This window comes from Urocampus carinirostris, chromosome 2, assembly GCF_059441175.1.
Source record: "Urocampus carinirostris isolate Australia breed hairy pipefish chromosome 2, RoL_Ucar_1.0, whole genome shotgun sequence".
Lineage (NCBI taxonomy): Eukaryota > Metazoa > Chordata > Actinopteri > Syngnathiformes > Syngnathidae > Urocampus > Urocampus carinirostris.
The window spans coordinates 42,488,918-42,511,942 of record NC_142350.1 but is presented as its reverse complement, the minus strand read 5'-3'; the positions used below and the strand labels follow the sequence as shown (position 1 = coordinate 42,511,942).

The 23,025-nt window shown below is 39.5% G+C and overlaps 1 protein-coding gene across 1 annotated transcript; it reads right to left on the bottom strand.

The window, feature by feature from the left end:
- Window positions 1-1,286: 1,286 nt before the first annotated feature.
- Window positions 1,287-22,603, bottom strand: LOC148371934 (catenin beta-1). The gene is made up of 17 exons (XM_088326558.1): window positions 22,435-22,603; window positions 17,764-17,814; window positions 16,662-16,889; window positions 15,569-15,822; window positions 15,250-15,488; window positions 13,669-13,870; window positions 13,447-13,591; window positions 13,227-13,330; window positions 12,358-12,492; window positions 12,031-12,234; window positions 10,875-11,033; window positions 10,677-10,796; window positions 10,447-10,597; window positions 9,157-9,278; window positions 9,022-9,082; window positions 5,755-6,005; window positions 1,287-1,973 (listed from the first exon to the last, which is right to left on the bottom strand). The coding sequence occupies exons 2-16, from the start codon at window positions 17,774-17,776 to the stop codon at window positions 5,791-5,793; spliced, it is 2,352 nt and encodes a 783-aa protein (XP_088182684.1). The 5' UTR covers window positions 17,777-17,814; window positions 22,435-22,603; the 3' UTR covers window positions 1,287-1,973; window positions 5,755-5,790.
- Window positions 22,604-23,025: the final 422 nt, after the last annotated feature.

The following is a 23,025-nucleotide window of genomic DNA, read 5'->3' as shown; positions in this document are numbered from 1 at the left end:
TTTGATTTGCATTAAATTTGCGATCATCTGCATTACTCGGTGTAATGCTCAAATCGGCTGCTAGGAGTGCTGAACATAGGGAACATGTTTTGTTCAACCTCGAGTGCCTTTTCCAATCTCGTTGCAAACAACATTCACGTTATTATCAATGACAATAAGGACACTTCTATTCTTAGCATGTTTGTCTCAAGTTCAGAAGATGTAAGATCTGATTTTATCCCCTCACTTTGTTTCCTTCACTAAGATATGATCTCTTGCAGTGTTTATCAATTGTACCTTTGTTAAATTAGCAAAACCACTGAGTTTCTACTCAGGGTAGATCATGAAGACTGGACAGTGACAAAATAGCTTTAAAAAGAAAATCTAAAAATGTATTTTCCTGTACATGGAAACTTTGCCGTTAGATTTCACATTTTTATTGAATTTAAACTTTGTAAAAGACTCCCAGGTTCTCCACCCCACCCCCGTTTATGACCTTTTGTATTGCCTCTAACAGCGCATCTGTGGCTCTTATTTGAAGTAAAACAACATTGACATCGATTTCCTTAATATTCTCTACAGCTACCGTTGGCGCATTGAGTACTACTTTGGCTACAGCCTGTGAACAGATTCAAAACTGCAAGATGTTTGATGCAATGCGGCTCATTTTTATCATGTGCTTCTCTCCGCATCGTCTGAGACCAGAAAAAATGTGGCTGAGGCGTGTTCAGGAGAGTGAGTGATTGCTATCGCTAGCTTCTGAACGGCCAGTGATTATTGAGCGCTCGCGTGCCCGAGTAATCACGGGAGAAAGACCGCTTACTTTGATTTCCAATATGGCGTCGACAGTGCAGAAGATGGAGGATCTCACCCTGACGAGTGCTGTTGGCGATGTAATATATCGTCTTACATTGCCTGGTAATGTTTGTGAACAATGCAAGACAGGTATGACCCTTCCACTGCGTTTAGGATAACCTTAATTGTGTCAATATGCGAACTGTCGCTCATATCAGCCAACTCGCTCAAAGCAAGCTGTAGAACGAAATCCATTGTACTGTCGTCGGCCATTTTGGATCAGTAAGGCAATGAGCGATTACAAAACGTTCAGCAGTGCGCGGCAAGCGATTATCAAGAGACTACATGTCTGATCACTCTCCTGAACACGCCTCTGGTGATATCTGGCACTCGGGCCATGAGTTTAAAACCTGTTAAGTCCCCAATGGTGAAGCACAATTTTCACTTACCGATTTCCTATTCCATAAGAGTGACAGACAAAATGCCTTTTAGAACAAAAGAAGCAAGCCAGATTCAATCATGAGTCCATTTTATTGTTTCATAACACAGCAGGCTAAAGCAATCATCTTCTTACACTAGACTAGCCCCCCACCCATTTGAGTAACAGCCCACCGTTAGCCAAGTTAGCTAACCCCCCTTTGGAACAGCAGAGACACAACTGTGTCAACCTTTAAAGCACGAAAATAGCTCGATATTTGGACCAGGACTTTCAAAGTTTTATACAAAAGCTACACAATATTACAATGCAACTGATTTACTCAGTGTTTTGGACACCATTTAAAATGTGGTCATATACTTTACTTGGATGGAGCAGTATTACCAAAATGAACACAAACACTACAAGAAAGTTAAAAAAAAGAAACAGTTTTTCGATTGGAATAATCAAACAAAAAAAAAAGGCAAGCTAAAATAATGTGCCATTACAGGCTACAGGAGGAAAACTTAAAATCAACGAATACAAATGGGGAAAAACATAGAAATAATATTTCAAAAGCAAACTGATACAAATCCACGTGTGTTATCACGATTTCAAGTTAACCAAGCATCTTCTGGGTTCAATTTCAGAAGCAAACTGTCTATCATATTTGTCCCGATGGAGCTTCTTAGACAGGATGGGTCATCGTCAGGCACTTTCTTAAATCCCGCCTCCTCCGTGAGGGAGAATCAAGATGCAAGTTTATCCGAAACACAGAATACAGCTGCAAAGAAGAGATATTGGGACATGAGTGCGCATGTTGTATCGGGTGCGACCACAAACACTGTTTAAGCATCATACATGTTGGCAATAACATGCTGTGTGAGCATACAGCAGCAGTGTTTCCCATTCCATAGGGAGATTCTAGCGAGCCGCCAGGGTCTCATTAACTTGGATTATTACCAAATGTAATATTTTTAAAAATGTATAAGTGTGAAGTTAATCAAAAGAACTTATACATTTCTCATTATATAAATGATCACACACCATGGTGTGTTTTTCGTGCTCTGCATCTCCGAATATCTTGAAAAGCCGACATTCGGTTGCGTTTGCCGGGCCCAGCTTGCACTATGATTTACACAGCTGGGCAAAATGTGACATTGACGATCATCGCCTTTCTCCTAAATTTAAACATTTTTCAAATATTAGCGACCGGAAAAAAAAAAAATTGCGACAAGCGTTTCAAGCAACAAAACCTGCCCAGCGCCTTGTTGCACTGCTGGAAGTTTTTAAAAAAGCGTAAAAACGTTGCGCTGCAATTACGCAGTTAGTAAGTTCGCTAAGAGCAAAAAAACGGACACGGACCGTGAGAAAAGCTCTCTATGCAGAAAGTAGTTAGCTGCAACCAACAAGTGTAAACATGCAGCTGTTCCTGAACAAAATTTTGTAAATCTCTTGTCGCTATGGCAGAGCCAATGAGGGAGAATTGACACTATTTGCATTACTGACATTATTTGCAAAATAATGTGCAAAGGAAAGTATTTTAGTTTTCTAGTTGACATAGTTATACACTAGTTGTATTTTCAGTGGTTAGACACTTTTCGCTTTTGTTCTAAAACAGTTATAATAGAAATATTTCCACTAAATCTGTGTATTGTTCATTTCAATGTAGTTATTTTAACCCCTTAACATTCCGACAAAATTCACCTAAAATCCCAATCAAAGATGTAGCCAAGGTAAATTGAATGCTGTTCTTGAAGCACTTGAAGAAAATTGACACTTTTTGTCTCTTCTGTAAACGCTCTCAGATTTTGTCCCAAACTGAAATAATCACTGCTAATGCTACTTACATTGAGTCATCTAAGTTGGAACAGAAAGAAAATGGTTTCGCATGGCCAACTTAGCTGGAAAACAGCTGGGACAATAACTTGAAGCCTTACCTGGTCCCAAGTCAATTTTGATCACAATCTGAAAGACCAAACATTGTGTTTTACCCGTTGTCTAAAGCTATGTCAAAGCATTTCAAAGAAGCGGCCATTCGGAGATGGCAGTTTACAGCCCTAAAACCTTTACAACCATGTATTTTTTTTTACTTTGGCCTATTTTTAGACAGTGAAAAAATTGTAAATGTTTGACGTATGGATAAATATATATACACATCTCGTAATTTTTATTTTTTTTAAATGGACGTTTCTCGCAAGAGTTGATTTTTGTGAGGTCATATCTGGTACGAAATATGTGGGGAAAGCAGTAGGGCTGCTGGGAATAATGTTCACATTTGCGAATGCCGTCTTTTCCTTTGTGACCACCCATGACTGAAATGTCGAAAATTACGTCAAGGCTTAGAGACGCACACGCAGAAGCAAACAACATTGATTCTCTGTTATGGCGGTGCAACTTTTCAAAACCCCGTACCACTTTAGTATTTTGGTAACTCCCAAAATACTGAAGGTGCCAGTAAAAGGAGCAAACACGTCTTTTTTTTTTTTAACTAAGAACTTGATACAAAGAAAGGAGACATTTATCTGCTCTGCTGCTGCATTCACTTTAGAAGTGTGTGTTGAAATCAAGAGTTTTTTTCTTCAGTTTTGCACCTAATTACTGAACTTGAATCAAAGACCTTGCGACCTGTGCATTATTCTTTCAGGGGTCTCCAACCTTTTCAAGTTGAGAGCTACTTTTTGTGACTAATTAGTTAAGGGCATCTAGTTTGATAGCATTTCTTAAATAACATGTTATTACCATGTTAATTGTTAAGCAAGGTGAAATGGACTCAGTAAACCACGGGAAAAATCAGTTAACTAGAAAATCACAATAATCCAGATGAAGTCTGGACAGGTGAGCTATTTTCAGAACAGGTCTGCATACACCTCAGTGGTCTAAATGTTTTAACCCAATAGGCTGAAATTGTGCACTGTGGCATTTGTTTGGATAAAAGAAAATGTCAACTTAATAATGATTCTTGATTAATTCTTGACTTGATTTCTTGATCTATACGTAGCTCTTCTTTATTAAGGTGTTCAGTATTAATATTAAACCGATATCATCATAGCATATTATGAAGAGGAGATTTGTTTTCTACAATATATTTGTCAAACTTGATTGATTGTGTGACAATTAATCGTTTCCAGAAATTCCTAATTTTGACAGCCTTAGGAAGCAAACAGAGAAGGCAAAAGGTGTAAGAAAGCGAGCAACGAAAAACTAAAGCCGGCACACTCATAAATTTTAAATCCAAAGTACGGACATATTTTGGTTTTTATACAGTCCCCGAGAAGACATGACCAAAACTGTCTGCAGACCCGTTTGCGTTACGCTGCCATTTCAGCTCATGACATTTTGTTGCTGTAAACATGTAGCACTGTATACATGTTCCCATTGTCTCAGTTGAAATAAATGTCAGCTCACAGACTGACTGACATGGACTAATGTGCATTGTTTGAACATTATTCATGATTTATTGTCCCAAAAGTGCATGATTGAAGTTGATTGTTTTTTTTTAATAAAATAATTAAATCTCAATCATCTATTATGTAGAATCGCAATCCTCAAGAATCGTTACATAAATGAAATTGGTAGCTTAGTATTGTGATACCATCGAATCGTGACCAAAGCTTATTGTGTGTTTTGAAGTAAATATTTTATCCGGTTGGATTCACTGGACTCTCGAAATGTAACCAGACAATGTTAGCGAATTATCGTTTTAACGAGTGGAATATTACAGCACTTTTGGGTAAGTTATAAGGGCTTTACAGTTTTACGGTATCTTGGTTCAGACTGATTTGTTTTGTTTCTGTGATGAGTACATTTTGAAATCCCAAGAGTTTAAGCTATGCAATGACATGTGGCATGAGGCATGACGTAATTCAGTGACTGGTGACATTGTGAAGACACGAATTTGTTTATCAACAGTCTGACGGCCCGCTGGCGAGGCGCCGGAACCTTAAGGGGTTAATAAAAAAAAAATGAAACATTTTAAGTTCCTAAAATCCTTGTGCTGTGTTTATCGTAATTATAAACTGATGGGGGCGGGTCCAATCATTGAAGGATCATGACATTTATACGCAAAAAGTATCAGTATTGATTGATACTACCAAGTATTTTCTTGGATCCGATCCATACAAAAACCCCCGGCATTGCACACCCCATCGAATAAGAACTGACATCGTGTCATAGTAGCAATCACAAATGCAGCGGAACTGATATTTAATACTGTAATTTACATATGAGTATTACATTTAATTAAATTTAAAACTCATGTCGGTGCATCGGAACAACACTAGGTCTAATAAGTAACAAACTTTTGTCTTGTTAACCATGCTTTAAGGGTATTTATGATTAGTATTTTTGATTCAACAGTATACAAGGGCAAACATTAATAATTGATCTGGCTTCTTGATTTTGCTCAAAAGTTGCACCGGATCGATGAGTTTGAATCAAAATGCACATTTTCTCACGGGCATCATTTCCTAAAACACCAGGGTCTCAAAATTCCAAGGGAAAAACAAAGTTATTTTTCATGTAATGCCAACCCACACACCCAAGTAGGTCAGTAGCCATCTTACCTAGTAGGAAGTGTTGAGTAATATTGGTCTTGGTATTTACAAGTCTGTGTCAAACCAGGCCAGTTGGTTGGAGTCACCAGGCGGGAGGCCTTCAATCAACTCCTGGGAGTGTCCCAAGTCAGGAAGCCCCTCAACAGGAGGGTAATCCTGACCGGGGTGGTGGCTCCCACCCAGATCATGATCCATCATGGGCTCCATGCCCATTGTGTCGGCGCCGTAACCTGCCGAGTGGAAGGAACGGTAGCTTGGGTCTGGTGGGGAGAGGAGTAGAGAGCGGAAGAAACAGAACAATCGTTAGAACAGATGTGTGGGGAAACTTTGAGTCACAGGGCACATTAAGTTAAAAACATTTGCATGGGGACCAGGCAAAGACGGGAAAATATGGCTGATTTATGTGTTTACTGTTTGTATATGCTCAGGGTTTAGCGACTCAAAATTAGAAAGCCTTATATAAACCTATTTTCAAATTAAAAGCAAAAGGGAATTCAACCATCAGTGTGTCATTTAATATTTATTCCAAATAGTTTTTAAAGCATTGGAAAACTTTGGGCCGCTGAACTGGAAGACCTTCTACACCTGTTCCTCATCACCTGCACCTGGCCTTGATCGGGATCTTGGTTTTATAAGACTGTGCGGACAGCAAAAGCTGTTTGATCATTGTTTGTTCTTGATGTTCCTGAACTCCTGCCTGCGTGTATCTGTTGGTCACTTCTGGACTTGCTGAACTTTCCAAGCAGTGCCTATTTTCCAGATGGTGTTTTTGTTGCCCGTTTTCTCCTCCCTCCTGCTAGCATTAGCCTATCCAATTTTTCTTCTTTACATTTACATACAAGAGTGTGTTGTGTCACCCAGACCCGAGTGACATGGCCGCTTTCTGGTGTCCCATTTCATCCGGAGGGACGAAAGAATGACTAACTTGAATGGCAAGGTGCTTAACTTATTTGGGTGTTTGGGCAATTGGGTTGGCAATGGTCCCAAAATTTTTGTTTGTGTTTTTTGCTATTTTTTCCCTTTTATTTTCTTTGTTAATGTATGTGTTCGTCTTGCTGTCGGTCACCCCTCTTGAGGGATATGACCAAGGTAGATAGATAGATCGAACATTTACATGCAGACATACGACAATGTATGTTTTTTGTTAAGGGGCCATTTCATCCAATTGGTTTTGAAACACTTATTTTTTTTAAATAAATACATTTATTTATAAATAAAAACTTGAATTGAATGTAAATTAAGCAAAGTCACATACTTATTCCTTTATAATATGGACTCACGTATACCGCACACCCAATTTGTGATTAAAAATTGGCATAAAATGTTTTATTCACTTTTTCTCAGCTCAAACTAAGCATTGTAAGTGACAAATGTTAAAGAGGTGTGGCCATGATTAAAAGCATTTATTGACAACATAAACAATGAAAACACTACTAAAATAAAATTGAAGTATAATAAATTTTCAAAGTCCGATTCATCATCAGACACTAAAAAGTTGTTTCCTCCCTGTTCTTTTTTTAACGCTTATTGTTGTCATTCAGGAAGATTTTCCATTACCTCCATTCTATAACATTTGTCTTTGGCACTGTGAATAAAAATAGTGTGATAATGAGGTAAAAATAAGTGCCTTTTCATATGTCACCTATAGCACCGGGGATATAGTGGTTAAGATGCGGCACTCTCACTGCCACGACCTGGGTTCAAATTCCGTTGCATCCATGTTTCTGGATTATGGTCAGCAGTATTTTTTGACTGATCAATCTTACCACAGCAAATGTAAAACCTTGTGTTTAACACACAAAAACAAACGGAGTTATTTTAAGGTAAAAAAAGAGCGCAATATAAAATGTTTAAACACGTTAATACAAAATCTCCCCTTTTAAGTACAAAATTTAATCATTTGCATTAAACACAGAAAATGAAATCAGGCCATTTTAAAAAGGTTTTGGAATGGAACTAAATATAGATTATAAATGATAAAGAATAAAAACTAGCTAGTACAGAAAAAAATAACCCAGCTATTTGAATGATGGCCATGAGCGCAATGAAAACAATGACACGTTTTATCAGTAGTAACATGTATGTCATCATTATATTTTTATCATTACGTCTGGCGGTCTGGGTTGAAATGACTCCAGCACCCCAGGCCTTAGTTTGCCCACACCTGAATCATCTTAATGGACTAAGCCACATGTGTCAAACCCGTGGCCCGAAAAATCATTTTATGTGGCCTGCTAGAGCTTAGAATGTCTGGAGCCTCTAAAAACAAACAGGTCAAAAGAGTGCTTTGACCCAAAACTACATTAGACTAGATGCCTGTCGACTACAATATCCGCAGAGGCAGGTCAGCGTCAGTAGACACCAGTATTTGCATATCAATGTCAATGAGTGGAGTTAAGAGATAATGGATCCCAAAAGTCTCAAAGAACATTTTGTGATACATATATACGAGATTAATTTGTTCCCAAATCATGCATGTTTTTAGAATTGCTCGTATCTTGAGCAACTTTTTCCGATACGAAATAACTGAAAACCAATTAATTTGTTCCCAGCCTTCCTTAAGCATCTAAGTATACCCTGAATAACACATATTTATGTGAACACTAAAAACGCATTTAAATGGTAATTGAATAAAACATATAGTAATATAGTAAATACGATGATACGAAAATGACTTAAAGCCCAAGTTTCCTGGTGCAATGTCTAGAAATTCACTTGTTTTTTTTTTATCATATTGGGCTAAACATTTGCTCTAAAAAGACATTTCGCAAGTTTTTGTAGCTCTTTTGTCATGGTATTATAACATATTATATATGTGTAGCTACATTTTTTCAATGCAAATGTAATGTTGGTGACTTAAATATTTATTAAATTCCAAGTTACTTTACCAGAAGGAGTGGTTACATTTATCTCACGTACCAATTCAATTTAGTTCCATTAATAAGTTACACCAGGCTCTTTGAGAAGAGCCATAACGCTGATGTGGCACTCTGTGAAAATGTGTTTGACACATGTGGACTTAGCGCTCACAGTAGTATGACCTATAAACACAACAAAGTAACACAACAAGTGCACACCAACTCAGTGGATCAAGTACCACTGTTCTAACAATTTGCCTAAACTGGGTTTTACCCCGATCATGCCTCTGTTCTGTTCTAATTCATTTTTTGTGACTCATATGTCTGGTTGAACCCATCAAATTGAACTTCTTCTCAGGACCTTTGTGACAATCGGACAGCGGGACAGAAACTTTTAAATAGAAAAGAAGTGACCTACCGTCCTGCCTGTAAGCCAGCGGTTCTCCTGGAGCCCCGATGTCCAAACCAAGCTCTGCAGTCTGTAGGTAGACAACAGTTACATAGACCATTTTTCACACAAACGCGGTTGTTAAAGATTAGGACGGCTTCATACTTCGTTCCAGGCCATAGGCTCAGTTCTAAAGAGCGAACTTGTGAGTTCCACTGACAGGCGTTTCTTGTAGTCTTGAGGTTTGTCCTCCGACATACGGAACAGAACTGCTGCTGCGTATGTGGCTGAGAAAAGATGTGGAGCAACAGATGAGTTTTGCACTCGGCAGCTTCATGCTCCGATTGTTTAAATGCACATTGCAGCATTGTGATTACATGGAAATTAGTGAACGCACATGACTTTTGCTCACTAGCAATGACATAATGAGACTCACATGTTTTGTTTTTCACATTTCCTTCATAACACAACCACCCACATGTTTTCATAGGCAGCAATCCCTCGCTGTATTGCAGTTTGCCTTTATCGGTTCTGATACATGAAATTTCATTGTGCTCTTCTGCAGCAGGCAACCCAGAGCATATGCCATCATCCGGGCGGTGGCGGAGAGCTATGTGTGTGTGTGGCTGAGTATGTTGGATCGTCGTGCCTGTGTGCGCGACGGGGATAGGCTGGTGTATGCTTTCAGCTGCGGTGGGTGGGCGCACAAGCCAGTTTCCACCCTTCCTAAAACCAACTCTGAAGCACAGCTACTGATCACCACCCGATGATTGATTGATTGTTATCGGGCCAGGGAGGAGACAAAGTCAGCGTTGAGAGATAAAGCATAAGTGGTGCTGCAGCTACGGCCTACTGCTGTGGCTAGGCTAAATAACCACCCTGCTGAGCCTGTATCTCACCAACACCAGATCCATTAGCAATAAAACGGATGACCCAGAGGTACAACTTATGGGAAACCGCTACATTTGTGACTTTTATTTTAATCATCACGGAGACCTTGCTCAACTTGCTCTGATACAAGCGTGCAGCTAGCCAGACGCTCTATGGCTTTCTTATACAGAAAAGGAGAAGCCCCAATTTTCGTTGCCCTACTGTATATTGACAAAAAAGACCATTCATTCAACTGTAATTCTGTGTTCTGTAATTTTATTTGTAGATCTAAAGTTTTTATTTTGTTAAAGTAAAATATATAAAATAAATATAAAATAATAATATAAAATAAATAAAGTAGGTTAGGTCAGCTCAAAGTGTTTTTGTCATCCAATGGCTAAGAAAGCCCCTGACATTGGCTCTTTTTTCATGTGTGCAAGAAAAGACATTTCAGCACTTTCGTGGCTCCGATTTCTTCCATCAGTCTCTCATACAGCATTTCATCTTAAGATTCTACCAATGCAACTCAAATAAAAGTGACATGATGTAGGCTTCTGCAACTGGAAAGCAATCATTGGAACATACCAACTCCTTCGTTGCGACTGTGCAGGAGTTCGGTGAGCGGCGCAGTGGCTCCTTCTGCCTCAATGGCCTCAGCAGCCTCTTTATCCTGGGCCAGCTCGCAAAGGACCCCAGCTGCTACGCGCTGAATGTTCTCAATTGGAGAATACAACAGCTGCACACAAATGTAATGCTCTAATCACTATCAAGACCTGACGCAGAGTCAGGAAAAAAACCATGACGTGACAGTGTACCTGGACAAAGAGTGGAACAGTGTTAAGTCCTCGGATGACTATTCTGTTGTGGACATCTCTAGCCAGAATATGAAGGGCTCCTGTGCAACCTTCCACAATCTCCTCCATGCGAACTCCTTCCTAAAAACACGTTTTATCAAGAACTTTAATCGAGGGGCCAGTATATCGAGTTTGTTTAAGAGGCTGGCATGCTCTTACCACAAACTGCTGCTGCGTGCCCCCCATACTGGTGCGCCTCTGTGTGTCTTGGTGTGCTCTAACCAGCAGCTGAACCAGTCTGGGGATGGCTCCTTGCTCCCTCAGAGGTGTGTGGTTTGCGGGGCAAAGCGCCAGGTTACGGATCAGACCAACTGTCGCCTGAAGGGGTAGTAGCACTTGCATGTAACACACTATAATACCCAGTGCTTCCCATACATAGGAAGATTCTGTCAACCCGCCAGAGTTTAATTGGCCCTGCCAGTCTCATAAATGTGTATTTTGAAAAAGTACAATCATACTTTTAAATATACAGAAGTTAAAAAGTGGTTTTGGATTTTTTATTACATAAAACGATCACAAAAACCTTGGTGTGTATTTGTGCTATTTATCTCTGTCAGTCAGAAGCAGAGGTAAGATCTTGGGTCCGGACCCAAACCCGGCTCAAATTTCGCAACGGGTTTGGGCATTAAATGTTAATCATTAAGTCGGGCGAGGCAGGGATTCTCTCTTTCCTAATGAAGCATCTTCTACTCAAGTTATTATTTGAATGACTACTTTTTACTTATGATTGAGTGTCATTATTCTGATGTAACTGTACTTTTACTTCTGAGGTGTGATTCTCAAGCTGAATCAGAGGTGAAGTGTGCCTTTTGGCACAGAAATCCACACTTGATTTGAGGGACCGAGCCCAAAGTAAACCTGAAGCATTTCAGCAGCGCACTCGCTTCAGCAAACCAAGGCACTTTGGTGCCGAAGTGGTACACTACAACACAGAAACACACACTTTCCCTCAAATCAAGTTTATCGTCCAGGTTGGGGCTGGTACAGGCTTTTATACCTGCGGGCCGGGTCATGCTGGATTTTTACGCCCGATCTTACTTCGAGTCAGAAGGAATCTTGGTCCTGTCTCCTTAAACCCTGTCTCGTTTACCATGCTTCGTGGGTCAGACTTGTTTGCAGAGTCATTCATTGAATTTCATAACAATGTGTATTTATGACTCAAGTTAAAAATGTAAAAAAAAAATAAACTTTTTTTTTTACAAAGGAGCATGATCCCAAATCCCCCTAAACAGTCCATCCACCAGGGTCTTACAAAATTATAAAGAGAATCCCTGATATCATAAACTTGATAGGTCACATTTCTGCTTGGTCATACCTTAATGAGTGGCCAATGTGATGGCGGATGCAACAATTTGACGACAACCGGGAGCCCATAATGCAGTCGTACGGCATTTTGGGCCATCTCCGCATCTTGATGTCGTGATGTGAGGTGACGGAGGGCACAAATGGCTGGTTCTGTGATGTCCTCCCTGTCTCCAGCACGGAGCACAGTGCGAACCAGAGCCTCAATACCGCCCACCTTGACCAGAATAGAAAGAAAACAGTAGGATGAAGAAAGGCTTCAATACATCCAAGACTCAGAGGATTTCTGTTTGTCGTTGATTCAACCAGAGATTCAATTTGTTACAGTTTGAGTCCTAACCTGGCAGACCATCATCTTGTTCTTGTAGTTGTTGCAAGTAAGGTTCGACAAGATACCGGCAGCACAGGTCACCACATTGATGTCATCACTACCAAGGAGTTGCACCAAGGTCCCCAACAGACCCTCCATCCCCTCCTAAGAATTAAAAACAAATAATTCCAGTTAACATGACAGGTAGAATTCAAGCGCAGTTGGACAGTATTTAAAATACAGTAATCCCCAGCTGTATCGCAGTTTACTTTGCACAGTTTTGATACTTAGCGGATTTTCATCGCGCGTTGCGTTTTGCAGCAGACAACACACAGCAAATACCATCACGGGGCAGGTTGCGGAGGTCTGTTTGTGTGAGTTTTGAGTGGGCATGACTCTCTCTGAGCAACTATAATAGGCTGGTGGTCAGTCAAACAGCTGGGTGGGCGCACAAGTCAACCTGTCCACCCAAAAAAACTGGAGCACGACGACAGCTAGTGTTTAACATTGAAAAGAAGTTAATCGATTAAATCAGGCTCAAAGGAAAGTCAGAAGAGCATAAAGAAATGCTGATCACAACAGGGTGCAGCTAGCCGGCCACGCACTACATCGCTTTCTTACATATAAAAGGAGAAGCCAATTTGTTGTACTATTGTATAATGACAATGAAGACCAATTCTCTGTTGTGTATTTTTGTCGATCTATAGGTTGTTATTTTATTACAGACCTATATTATATGTAACTGATATCTAAATAAATAAAGAAATGTCACTATTTCGCCACTGAAGTTTTTTGGAACACCTACACGAAAAAACGAGGGATTACTGTGGATCAGTAGCTTGGTCAGTTCGGCATCAACAAATCATAAAATATTGAATTGTTGTTGACTGGGCCTTTACCTGTTTTGTGGCAGCGTCTGATAAATTCCTGAGAGTCCAGAGACAGTTCTGCACCAGCCTCTGGCTTGAGTCTGTCAGGTGGAGTCCAAGTGCCTGCATGCCCCCTGAACAAAATGACAAATAGATCAACCAAATTGAAAAACAATGAAATAAAGAAATCGGGATATTTTACTGCAACCGCTGAATGTGAAACGTGTGGGTGGCTTGTGGGCAAACATACCAGCTTCTACGATGGCAGGTTTATTACTAGAGCAGACTGACAGGACTTTGAGTACTCTACTTGTGGTCCATAGCAATTTCTCATAAGTGTAGGTCCTCATGATGTTCACCAGAGCTTGGGGACCCCCACTGGCCAGGATAATTAACTAGAAAAAAAAAAGCACACCCCAATTTAACCTTACTATTTTGCATGAGACCACAGCTAAAAATGATTAAAGCTCACCTTGCTTTCCTGGTTTCCATAGGCCAAGATTTGGAGACAATCTGTGGTGATGGCGAGGAACTTGACATTTGTTTTATTGAGCAGAGCCACCATTTTCTGAAGTCCACCAGCCAACCGAACGGCCATTTTGGCTCCTTCCTGATGCAAGAGGAGGTTGTGTAGTGTGGTGATGGCATAAAATAGAACTGAGTCCACTGGTGAGCTGCAAAGCAGAAAAGGGATTATTGGATTAAAATACAACTGGATAATAGGAACTGGAATTGCAATGGCTTCTCTCACACGGCCTTCTGTTTCAGAGGCGCAAATTGCCAATTAATTTTGCGGTAGCCCCTTATCCGACAAACCCATACTGTAACAGTTCTTACTACAGTCAATACTGTTGATTATTCAGATGCTGTCAGCACATGGTGATTTTCTATAACTCTCAAAACCCTCCCCTGTGTACATCGGCGATAAATACAATTTTGCAAACTGAGATACATGCAAATAAGCATACTTAGCCAGCACTTTTAGCCAGCAACAATTACGCGCAATCGTTTTGCATACCGCACTCAACTGCACACCGTAGATTCTGGACTACAGAGTGCACCAAATTAAAAGCCGCACGCGCAAATCTGAGAGAGACAATCAAGGCGCACTGGATTTTAAGACCCAAGCCTAAACAGCCTTAAGATTTAACTCATTCACGTCCAAATCTTACATTTTAAAAATAATCAGGAGGGAAATATCGAATACAGAAAAGTAACACTCTGTGCCACAACTAAAACACTTGTTTGCGGACTGTGGACGTGCAGCTGTCAATCTCAATGAACCAGCGCAGGAGTACAACAAATCCAAATCTTAATGTACTGTACTAATATTCAGAATCCCGAACACTCAACAGCCTGTAGACATGCAGACCTATGGAACTGATCTTAAACACTCCCATCCCTTGCCTACATGACAAATTAATAGAAAGGAGAACAAGTATTGCTACAACTACATAAAAAAATAATTCATGCCAGCACTAGATACCAAGTAAGGACGGGTATCAGACTAAACAGCCTAATACAACGTCACAGTATTGGCAGGAAAATACCTGATAATTACTCTCTTGGTCTCCTCTGACTTTGTCATGTGTGCAAGGGACGCTAGGGCTTAAGATAAGTTGCATGGCTCTGCATGTTTACAGGCTTTTAATTGCAAGGGCATAGGTGAGTTTTGTTTTGAGAATAGCTTTGTCCCACGCCCGCATATAAGTCAAGGCCAATCTAATTAATATTGACTACTGTGCCAGTTTATTAAGAGTGTTAGCTGCCGATTCAGTGTGCAAACGAGTGTCTTTATCATGGCACAATGTGTAAATTTTTGCCCAAACGCCAGACGGGCAGCACCACACCAGGGCCCCGACAGGTACCAGAACTGGAGAGACCCACAGGAAGTGTCACGCACGCGTCCCATCGACATCCTAACGACCCAACACTCCGCGTGACAAAAAAACAAAAAAAAAAACCAGCCGCATCGTAATGTAAGACAGAGTTCAAAATGAAGAAAAAAAGTAGAGGCTTGTTGTCCCAGATCTATGGTATACTTCAGACCTACCCAAGCATTTTGACTAGGGCGGGGATTCCTCCTGACTTGAATATAGCCAGCAGTCCCTCTCTGTGATGTGACAAGTTGTGGAGAGTTCCAGCGGTGCAGCGTGCAGTCTCCACATCATTTGTGTTCTGCATTGTCCTGACTATGGCAGAAACCATCTGGGGGGAGCGCATGATTGCGTGACGGGAGGCTTCCTTTTTCGATAGCTGGTGCACCATGACCGCGGCTTTGTTTACGACAACCTGCGTGGAGAAAAATAAGAACCATTGTTCATTGTTGGCATCAACGTTAAACAGCAGGACGCATCCTTCACAACGCCTACCTGGTCCTCGTCATTAAGTAATTTGGTGAGCTCTGGTATGGCGCGGGTTGCAAGCTCTGCATCGTCTTGATAGTTGATCAGATTGACCACAGCATGTTTGAGCATTTGTGAGGGTTCTGCTAGTCTTTGGACATTGGTAGGATTCGCTGTGTCATATTGTGTGGAAGGAATCTGCATGCCTTCCTCAAGAGTCTCCGGAAACATAGCTGCACGTACCCGCTGGGCACGAGTCATGGCATACTGACCATCCAAGTCTGAAAACATGTTTTTTTTTTTTTAAAATTCAAAATGCATCTTGCCAAGACTCGTTAACGCATTTTCAAGACCAGAAAGTGCACATAAAAACCCCAAATGACAATACAAAGGAAATTATTATTATTATTATTAAATTGGCCAGAAATTTTAAAGTGTGCCTTATAATCTGATGCACCTTATATACTGCAAAAGGTGGTGGATGAGATTCAAAATGCGTTCAGTATTTATGGTATTTGTAGGCAACAGGAATCGAACTTGGGTCATGGCAGTGAGAGCGTCGACACTAGACCAGTAATACACAAAGGACATGCGAAAAAGCATTAGATTCTATCTCATTATCACATTATTTTTTGGTGCAAGTAGCAAAATTTGGAGAATGCAGGAAACAAAGTCGCCCTGAAAGCTATAAATTCACAGAAAATTCGCATCATTATCACATACACCAAAGAGTTGTTTCCCTCGTCGTGCTTTTTTGCATTTGTTTATATCTTTCAGGACGACTATCTGTTTTCTCCATTCTCGAACATTCGTTTTGGCCACCGCGGGTAGAAATAGTGTAACGATAAAATTGAATGCCTTGTCGTTTGACATCAGCATCATTAGTGTCATGTTTCGGCGCGCTCACTGCCGCAACCCAGGTTTGATCCGTGTTGAACACAATGTTTTGCGGCAAAAGTTATTCACGAATAAATACTGTAACTTTAGTGTAGTTTTAAGTCCAGGCGCCTTTCAGTCTACCTTGTATATTACAAATAAATGACAAAACACTAGTCTTGGGGGCTTATGGTCCGTGGTGCGAAAAATACAGTATTTAGCTAAATGTAGCTGCTTGACTCACCTTGGACTTGATCCTGGGAAAAATTCTGGTTGAAGCCCTGTTCCCATTCGTACATGACATGGTTATTTTCAAGGTCATCATCTTCAGGATTCCCTTTTCCACTGAGGGAAGGAGCTGTTGTTGTTGCTCCTGAATGGATGCCTGAATCCAGGTACGACTGTTGTTGCCAGTGGCTGACTGCTGCCTTTCGGTCAGGCTCCATGGCCATATCCAACTCCATCAAATCAGCTGAAGGAAAATAGGCGTAGTAAAAAAAACAAGGTCCTGATCAATTTGGCAGAGCAGAATTTCAGAGATAAAATGGTACATTTGGATAATCCATTTCAATCCTCTTAAATACAATCCCAGAGCAATTGAAATGCCATTTTAGGATTTATGACCGACGTTTACTGAGCATTTTCCAAATACAAATGTGGTAATCAAAATACTTTAAACAGTCTTCATTTGATTAATAAGCAAATTAAAAACAAAGCGTGTGTGGTTCGTACACCCTTCTCATGGCACAATGCAAGCACTTGTTAAGGACTTTCAAAGCCAATCTTCCAATTTCTCTAATAATAAAATCCAGTCTGAATCATGTGTTTTGCAGAGCCACAAATGCACTGTATCATGTATATTTGATATTGAGTCTTGCGCGTGCATCTATCAAGACATAGGATTTTTAGATCTCGAGTAAAACACAAATTTGTTTTCAAAACATCTCTCCCCATACAGGTGTTGTGTAAAAATTACAGTAATATTTAGCGTACATTTTCATTAGAAGAAAGTTCTTTCCATTACAATTTACCACTGGGTAATGCGATCCGTAGGGGGCGCCATCAATGCCGTACAAACTAATGCCAGCTTCTGTTATTCACAAGGGAAGGAATGCAATGGCAAAGCGAAACTACCAGTGAACAGTGTGTCATTTTTAAGAAGACTTGAGAAATATGGCGAAGTTTTCAGGTCATTTACAAGCTCTCTTCCGAAATTCAAGCAATTTTCCATTGTTGAAAAACATTCAAATTTAAGAATTTTCAAAGATGTCAAGCACCTGTCCAACCTTGAGTATTGTTTATCTGCATGTGCAAGGGAGACACATCAGCGAAAGGTTTCAACTCACCCTGGGAAGCCATGTTCTTTCCTCAAACCACGGCCGTCACAGGTACCGGATCTGCAACGCACAGTAAAGCATCGGCCTTAGTGACCTGTCACTTTACTTTAAAAAAGCGCAACATGCACACTGTCCTGGTCTCTGTGAAAAAAAAGTGGTGCCATTTTAACCTTTAGATTTATTCGTGTCTATTTGAAATCCGCCTTAACAAATTGCATTTTGCATAGAAACCCTACATTAAATGTGGTAGTTAGATAGTACTTAGGGAAAGATTGGTGGAAAGTGGCTGACTTTGTGAAGGAAAATAACCACGGGCGGGGGGCGTGTACATTCCTCTACCGCAATTGAAGCAGGAAGTACAATTTGCAGGAAAAACAACAAAAAAACACTGCAGCAGTGTTTTAAACTGCTATGTATGCACTAATACCAAGAGTAACATGTGGCACAGCAACTCCAACCGATTTTATTGATTCATCTGTGATCCGGTTCTGAGAGTTGGCTGTAAGCCAAAGAGGAATAGTGACCCACTCTTACAGGACAAGAGCCAAAAGTCAAACAAAAACTTTTCGACGGGCATCCAGTTGACAATACAGGACTTTAAAAGTCATACATTTCCCAGGTGACAGAAAAGTGCTGTGGGGTTTGCTATTTGAGGAGAACTCTAAATCTTAGCAGGTAGCTATTTGTTACTTCTACTGTATCACTTGCTAGAGGTCACCCACATGCCTGCCAAGTGTATCTTTCAGCCAAATATTCAGACGACCACAATTTTCTGTACTTTTTCCTGGAAAAGTACTGCCATTATTTCACATTCAAATTGGAAGTGCGCTATAATGACTCAAATCAAGAATATAATAAATGCAAGACGATATCTTTCATGTCAGGGACGGAGACATACAGGAAGGTATCGGAAAACTGGAATATTGTGATAGTTATGTTTTTTGAAATTGCATTACAGAAAATAAGTGTGATGCATTCTGGATTCATTACTAATTTATTAATTACTAGTAGTATTTTAATATTGCTGATTATGGCTAATATCCTACTAGTATACTTTTTCATGATATTCTAATATTTTGAGATAAGTTACTTGAGTTTTGCCATAAGCAGAGACATTAAAGCAAGAAGACTTGCAATATTTCTGTTGACTTGTCATTATCCGAAAATGTAAGAAACGTTCATTACAGAAATGTTATAACAATATTGTAATTTTCTTATAGTCCTTTTGTCTGTGCGCTACTATTCAACAATTATAAAGATCAAACAAATTGTTGAAATGCATTTGTACTTTAAATTTTATAAATTACAAATGTGTAAACTTTTCACCAAAAAAATTATCATTGAGGCAACTTAAGAGTACTGGATAACAAAGTATTTGATTGGATGAGCTGAGAGCCAGCAGTTTTAACTTCACCATGAAACTAAACATTGTAAACCACAATTGTGACAAATGACTAAAGAGAGATTGCATAAATAGACTATTAAAGTCAACCTGTTGAAACATACAGCATTTTTTATCGTTATTCAATTATTCAATTCTCCACTGTTCATGGCACATGAACTCTATTGCACTGTTGTCACAGGTATTCCACTACGTAAATAAGGCACTAAAACCACATAAAAACAGTAATTACTTCTCTTCATTTATTCACAGAACCTAATTTCAGCTGGAAAATTAGAACAGGCTGTTATTTTGTTTCATCTTACAAACTGTAATTCGTGATTCACACCACACAACTCAAATTCAGTGGTAACACACTATCCTCCAAATCTTAAAAAGCTTGAACTCACTCCCCAAAACCCCCCACCTTTAATAGGATCAATATGTGACTTGTGACAATAAAACCACACCATTCACAGGGGTTAATTTTTGCATCTGCTTTGAAATATTTTAAAACACTAAAAAACAATGTCTCGTCTTCAATATAGACAAGATATGGCAGCGTTAACCTGAATTTTCATGAACACAACAATAAACCCATTTAACGCAGTACACACTTTACGCTAAAACAAAAAGTGAATTGTGGTTTCTTTGAAGCCAAGAGGTCGGCAATTTGGTGGCTGGTCACGGCTAGAAGCCATAAAACACCCGTATTTATCGTCACAATGCGGACAAACTGCATAATTTTCTGTAAATTGGCATGCATACAGTTTAACATAATTGAAAAACGCAAATTAGGATAGGGAAGAGACCAATGTAGTCACTTAGTGTTCAAAGGCTTGCATTTTCTGCCAAAATCAATGATCACTTCTGTATCTTATCCCAATTAAAATGAGCAATTTATCAACTGCTTAGAATTGTACATCAGTTAAAGGGGGTACCAAATGCCCATCCAATCAAAAATGTTGGGAACATATCAGTCTAATTTATTTTGGTCTTGAAAGGATACAGATCTCACACAGATCTGTGGCATGAGATGGCACACCAATTATCTTAATCCAAGAGTGCAGTAAATAGAATGTTGAAAACAATAGCTGTGTTGTAGATGTGTTGAATAAGGAGAGTGATAAATCGTCTACAAGACTACCAGTTGGGTGCGTAAAGCAATGTGCAGGGTCAGCAGCCTCAACGCTGGCTGGCATCTTACTACACAATGAGCTCAATGGCTGCAGTCTCTGAAAATTAAGGCGGAGGCATTGGTGAAGAATGAGGAATGGCCCCAAGAATGCATCAAACTGTGCAGATGCAATATTTGTAGAACATTACCAAAACATCAGTAAATATTATAAAAATAACTTGGTCTAAAAACATAAACAAAAACAAGGGGTGTCTACTGATAAAGTAAATAACGGCAGGCCACACGTCAGTCTTTTAAATTTGGCTCAGAAAAATGTAAATGTTGTACCCCATACGGTTTCAAAGTATTTGTTTTTTTGATCATTCCAAAATTCTGTTAAACAGTTTATGTATGGGGAACAAACCCAAAAAGACTGTTCTCGTCCCACCCATTTTAGCTCTGATCCAGATCGTGTCCGTCACCGGTAGCAGACGACAACGTCATCGTAGATTGCGAATGAAGATGAAGTCTGCAAAATTCTGCACTGCTATGTATAATGAACAACACGAAAATGTCAAGTGGGGGAAGAAATAAGGTTCTAAAATAATTGTTTGTGCTGTTATTTTAGTAACTAAACGTGTTTACAGAAATTAATAAACATGTTTACAGAAATTATCTTTGTTTTGATTGTATGTAGTTTGTCTTTCCATGAGACGTTGTTGTAATGATTACTATCGTTTAATAAGGGTATTTGGAATCATTAATAAGGGGAGCAATTGGCTGAGGTTGACAGGTACGAGGATGACTGGAATGCAGCCAAATGAACAGATGTAATCTTATTTGTAAAATATAACCAAAATATTATGTATGAAAGATTTTACTTTGTATGCTCAAAAACTATTTATAAACAAGCCTTTTTGACAAGATAGTAAATAACAGAAGGTCTTTAGAATGTGTTTCAGTACATTTAATTCTATTGAAATATTGAACTGTAGTATCTAATAAGGACAGTAACCCTACCCATTGTTGAACAATAAGGAATTTAAAAAAATCAGGAGCAAGAGCGTAGGTCTGCTCTTAGCATTGGTGGGAACACAGCGCATATTTAAAGTAACCTCATAGAATTGGAAGGAAAAAAAAACACTACATTTGCTACAAATTAAAGGGGACATTTATAAGTGATATTAAAACATTGACAAAACAATCATTCTTCGATATTGGTGGGGACACGTCCCCTGCGGCAATGCCAAAACTACGCCCTTGGTTAGTAGTGAAAAATGGATGAAATTGGACAATTTTGAATCAGATGTATAGCCAATTGAAAATAATTTCAAATACATTTTGAAACAATCAAACACGGGCACGAGCGATGGCGATCACACACACACATCCACGCAACAATTAGAAAATGTTTTCTTATGTAAGCGATCACTCGTGATTCATTTAAATATAATGACTAGTTCAGCAGAACTTGACAAACCAACAGAAAGGTGACGGATTCGTTGCTGTATACTCAGATTTCTTTCCCTTTCTCACAGCTGCCGGCTTAGTTGCTCAACACACCCGGTTCGAATTTCACACACAGGCTCCACCTCGTCTTCCTCCTGAAACCACAACGGCTGAAGAATGCGTGGCTCTTTGTTTATAATTCTACACAAAAGCACCCTTCGAGTCAAAGTTTTGACTTTAAACACAAAAGGTATCGGTCCTTTAGTAAAATGTAAATACAGGTAGTAGATATAAATTAAAAACACACTTTTTGAGAAAACTATTTTGATGGTTGATCAAACTTATTTCCGTCGCGTAGAAGTATAAAACTGTACACGGTTATCACGAATAAACGTGAACTATAAACCCACGCAAGGATTAAACATATTTTGTTTGTTAACTTAAACTACCAAGAAACCATAATATCAAAATGATTACCAACGACAAAAGTCCAGTAACCATAAATCACCGAAATGTCAGCGTCCTATCCCAACACCCTGAACTAACACTACCGTGACTTTCTAGATGCATTTTGCGCGTTTTATAATTTAATTCATTAGACACAAAATAACCGCAATCCGCTCGATCAATTAATTCCCTGCTACGATTGCAGCAGTTCCGACACTGGGCTCAATTCTGGTTGACTCGAAGTGAGAGGCGAATATATTAAATGTGCCCTCACGTTGCTGCTTACCCGATAAACGAAGCAATTCCTTCCAATTGAATAAAGAGGGGGAAAATGGGAACCAAAATGTAAAAAAAATCACAGGAAATGTGCTGCCGAAAATCCACAGGCGCACCCGTCCTGTACCTCCACTGAAGAGGGCGTGTTGTCCGAAACGCTGCTGACTGGAAAATGTAAGATGGCGGCGGGCTTTATATAGACCGCAGAACGCCTCTCAGTAGCAGTGTATCCTGCAGCTTGTATAGATAAAATAGAGACTATATTGTTTAATTGATACATTTGACAGTTAGACAACGGAATAAGTCATTCCTCAATACAAAATGAGTATAGGTTTTGGAAGCAAACACAAAAACACGTTACATAATAGAAACAAAACGATGGGATCTAAAAGGCAGTATGAATACTTGAAGGGGCAGTGTGTTATTTACAGGGTTGGGTAGGGTTACTTTAACTTGATTACTTTCAATTACTTTTGGATTGCTCCAATACCAAATATGCTAATAAAAGACAAAAGAAACTAAATATGAATAAAATTATGACTCACAACACGTGGTAAGCTTTCTCTCCTGGCTTTGATCTCCGGCAAAACTAACATGAAAT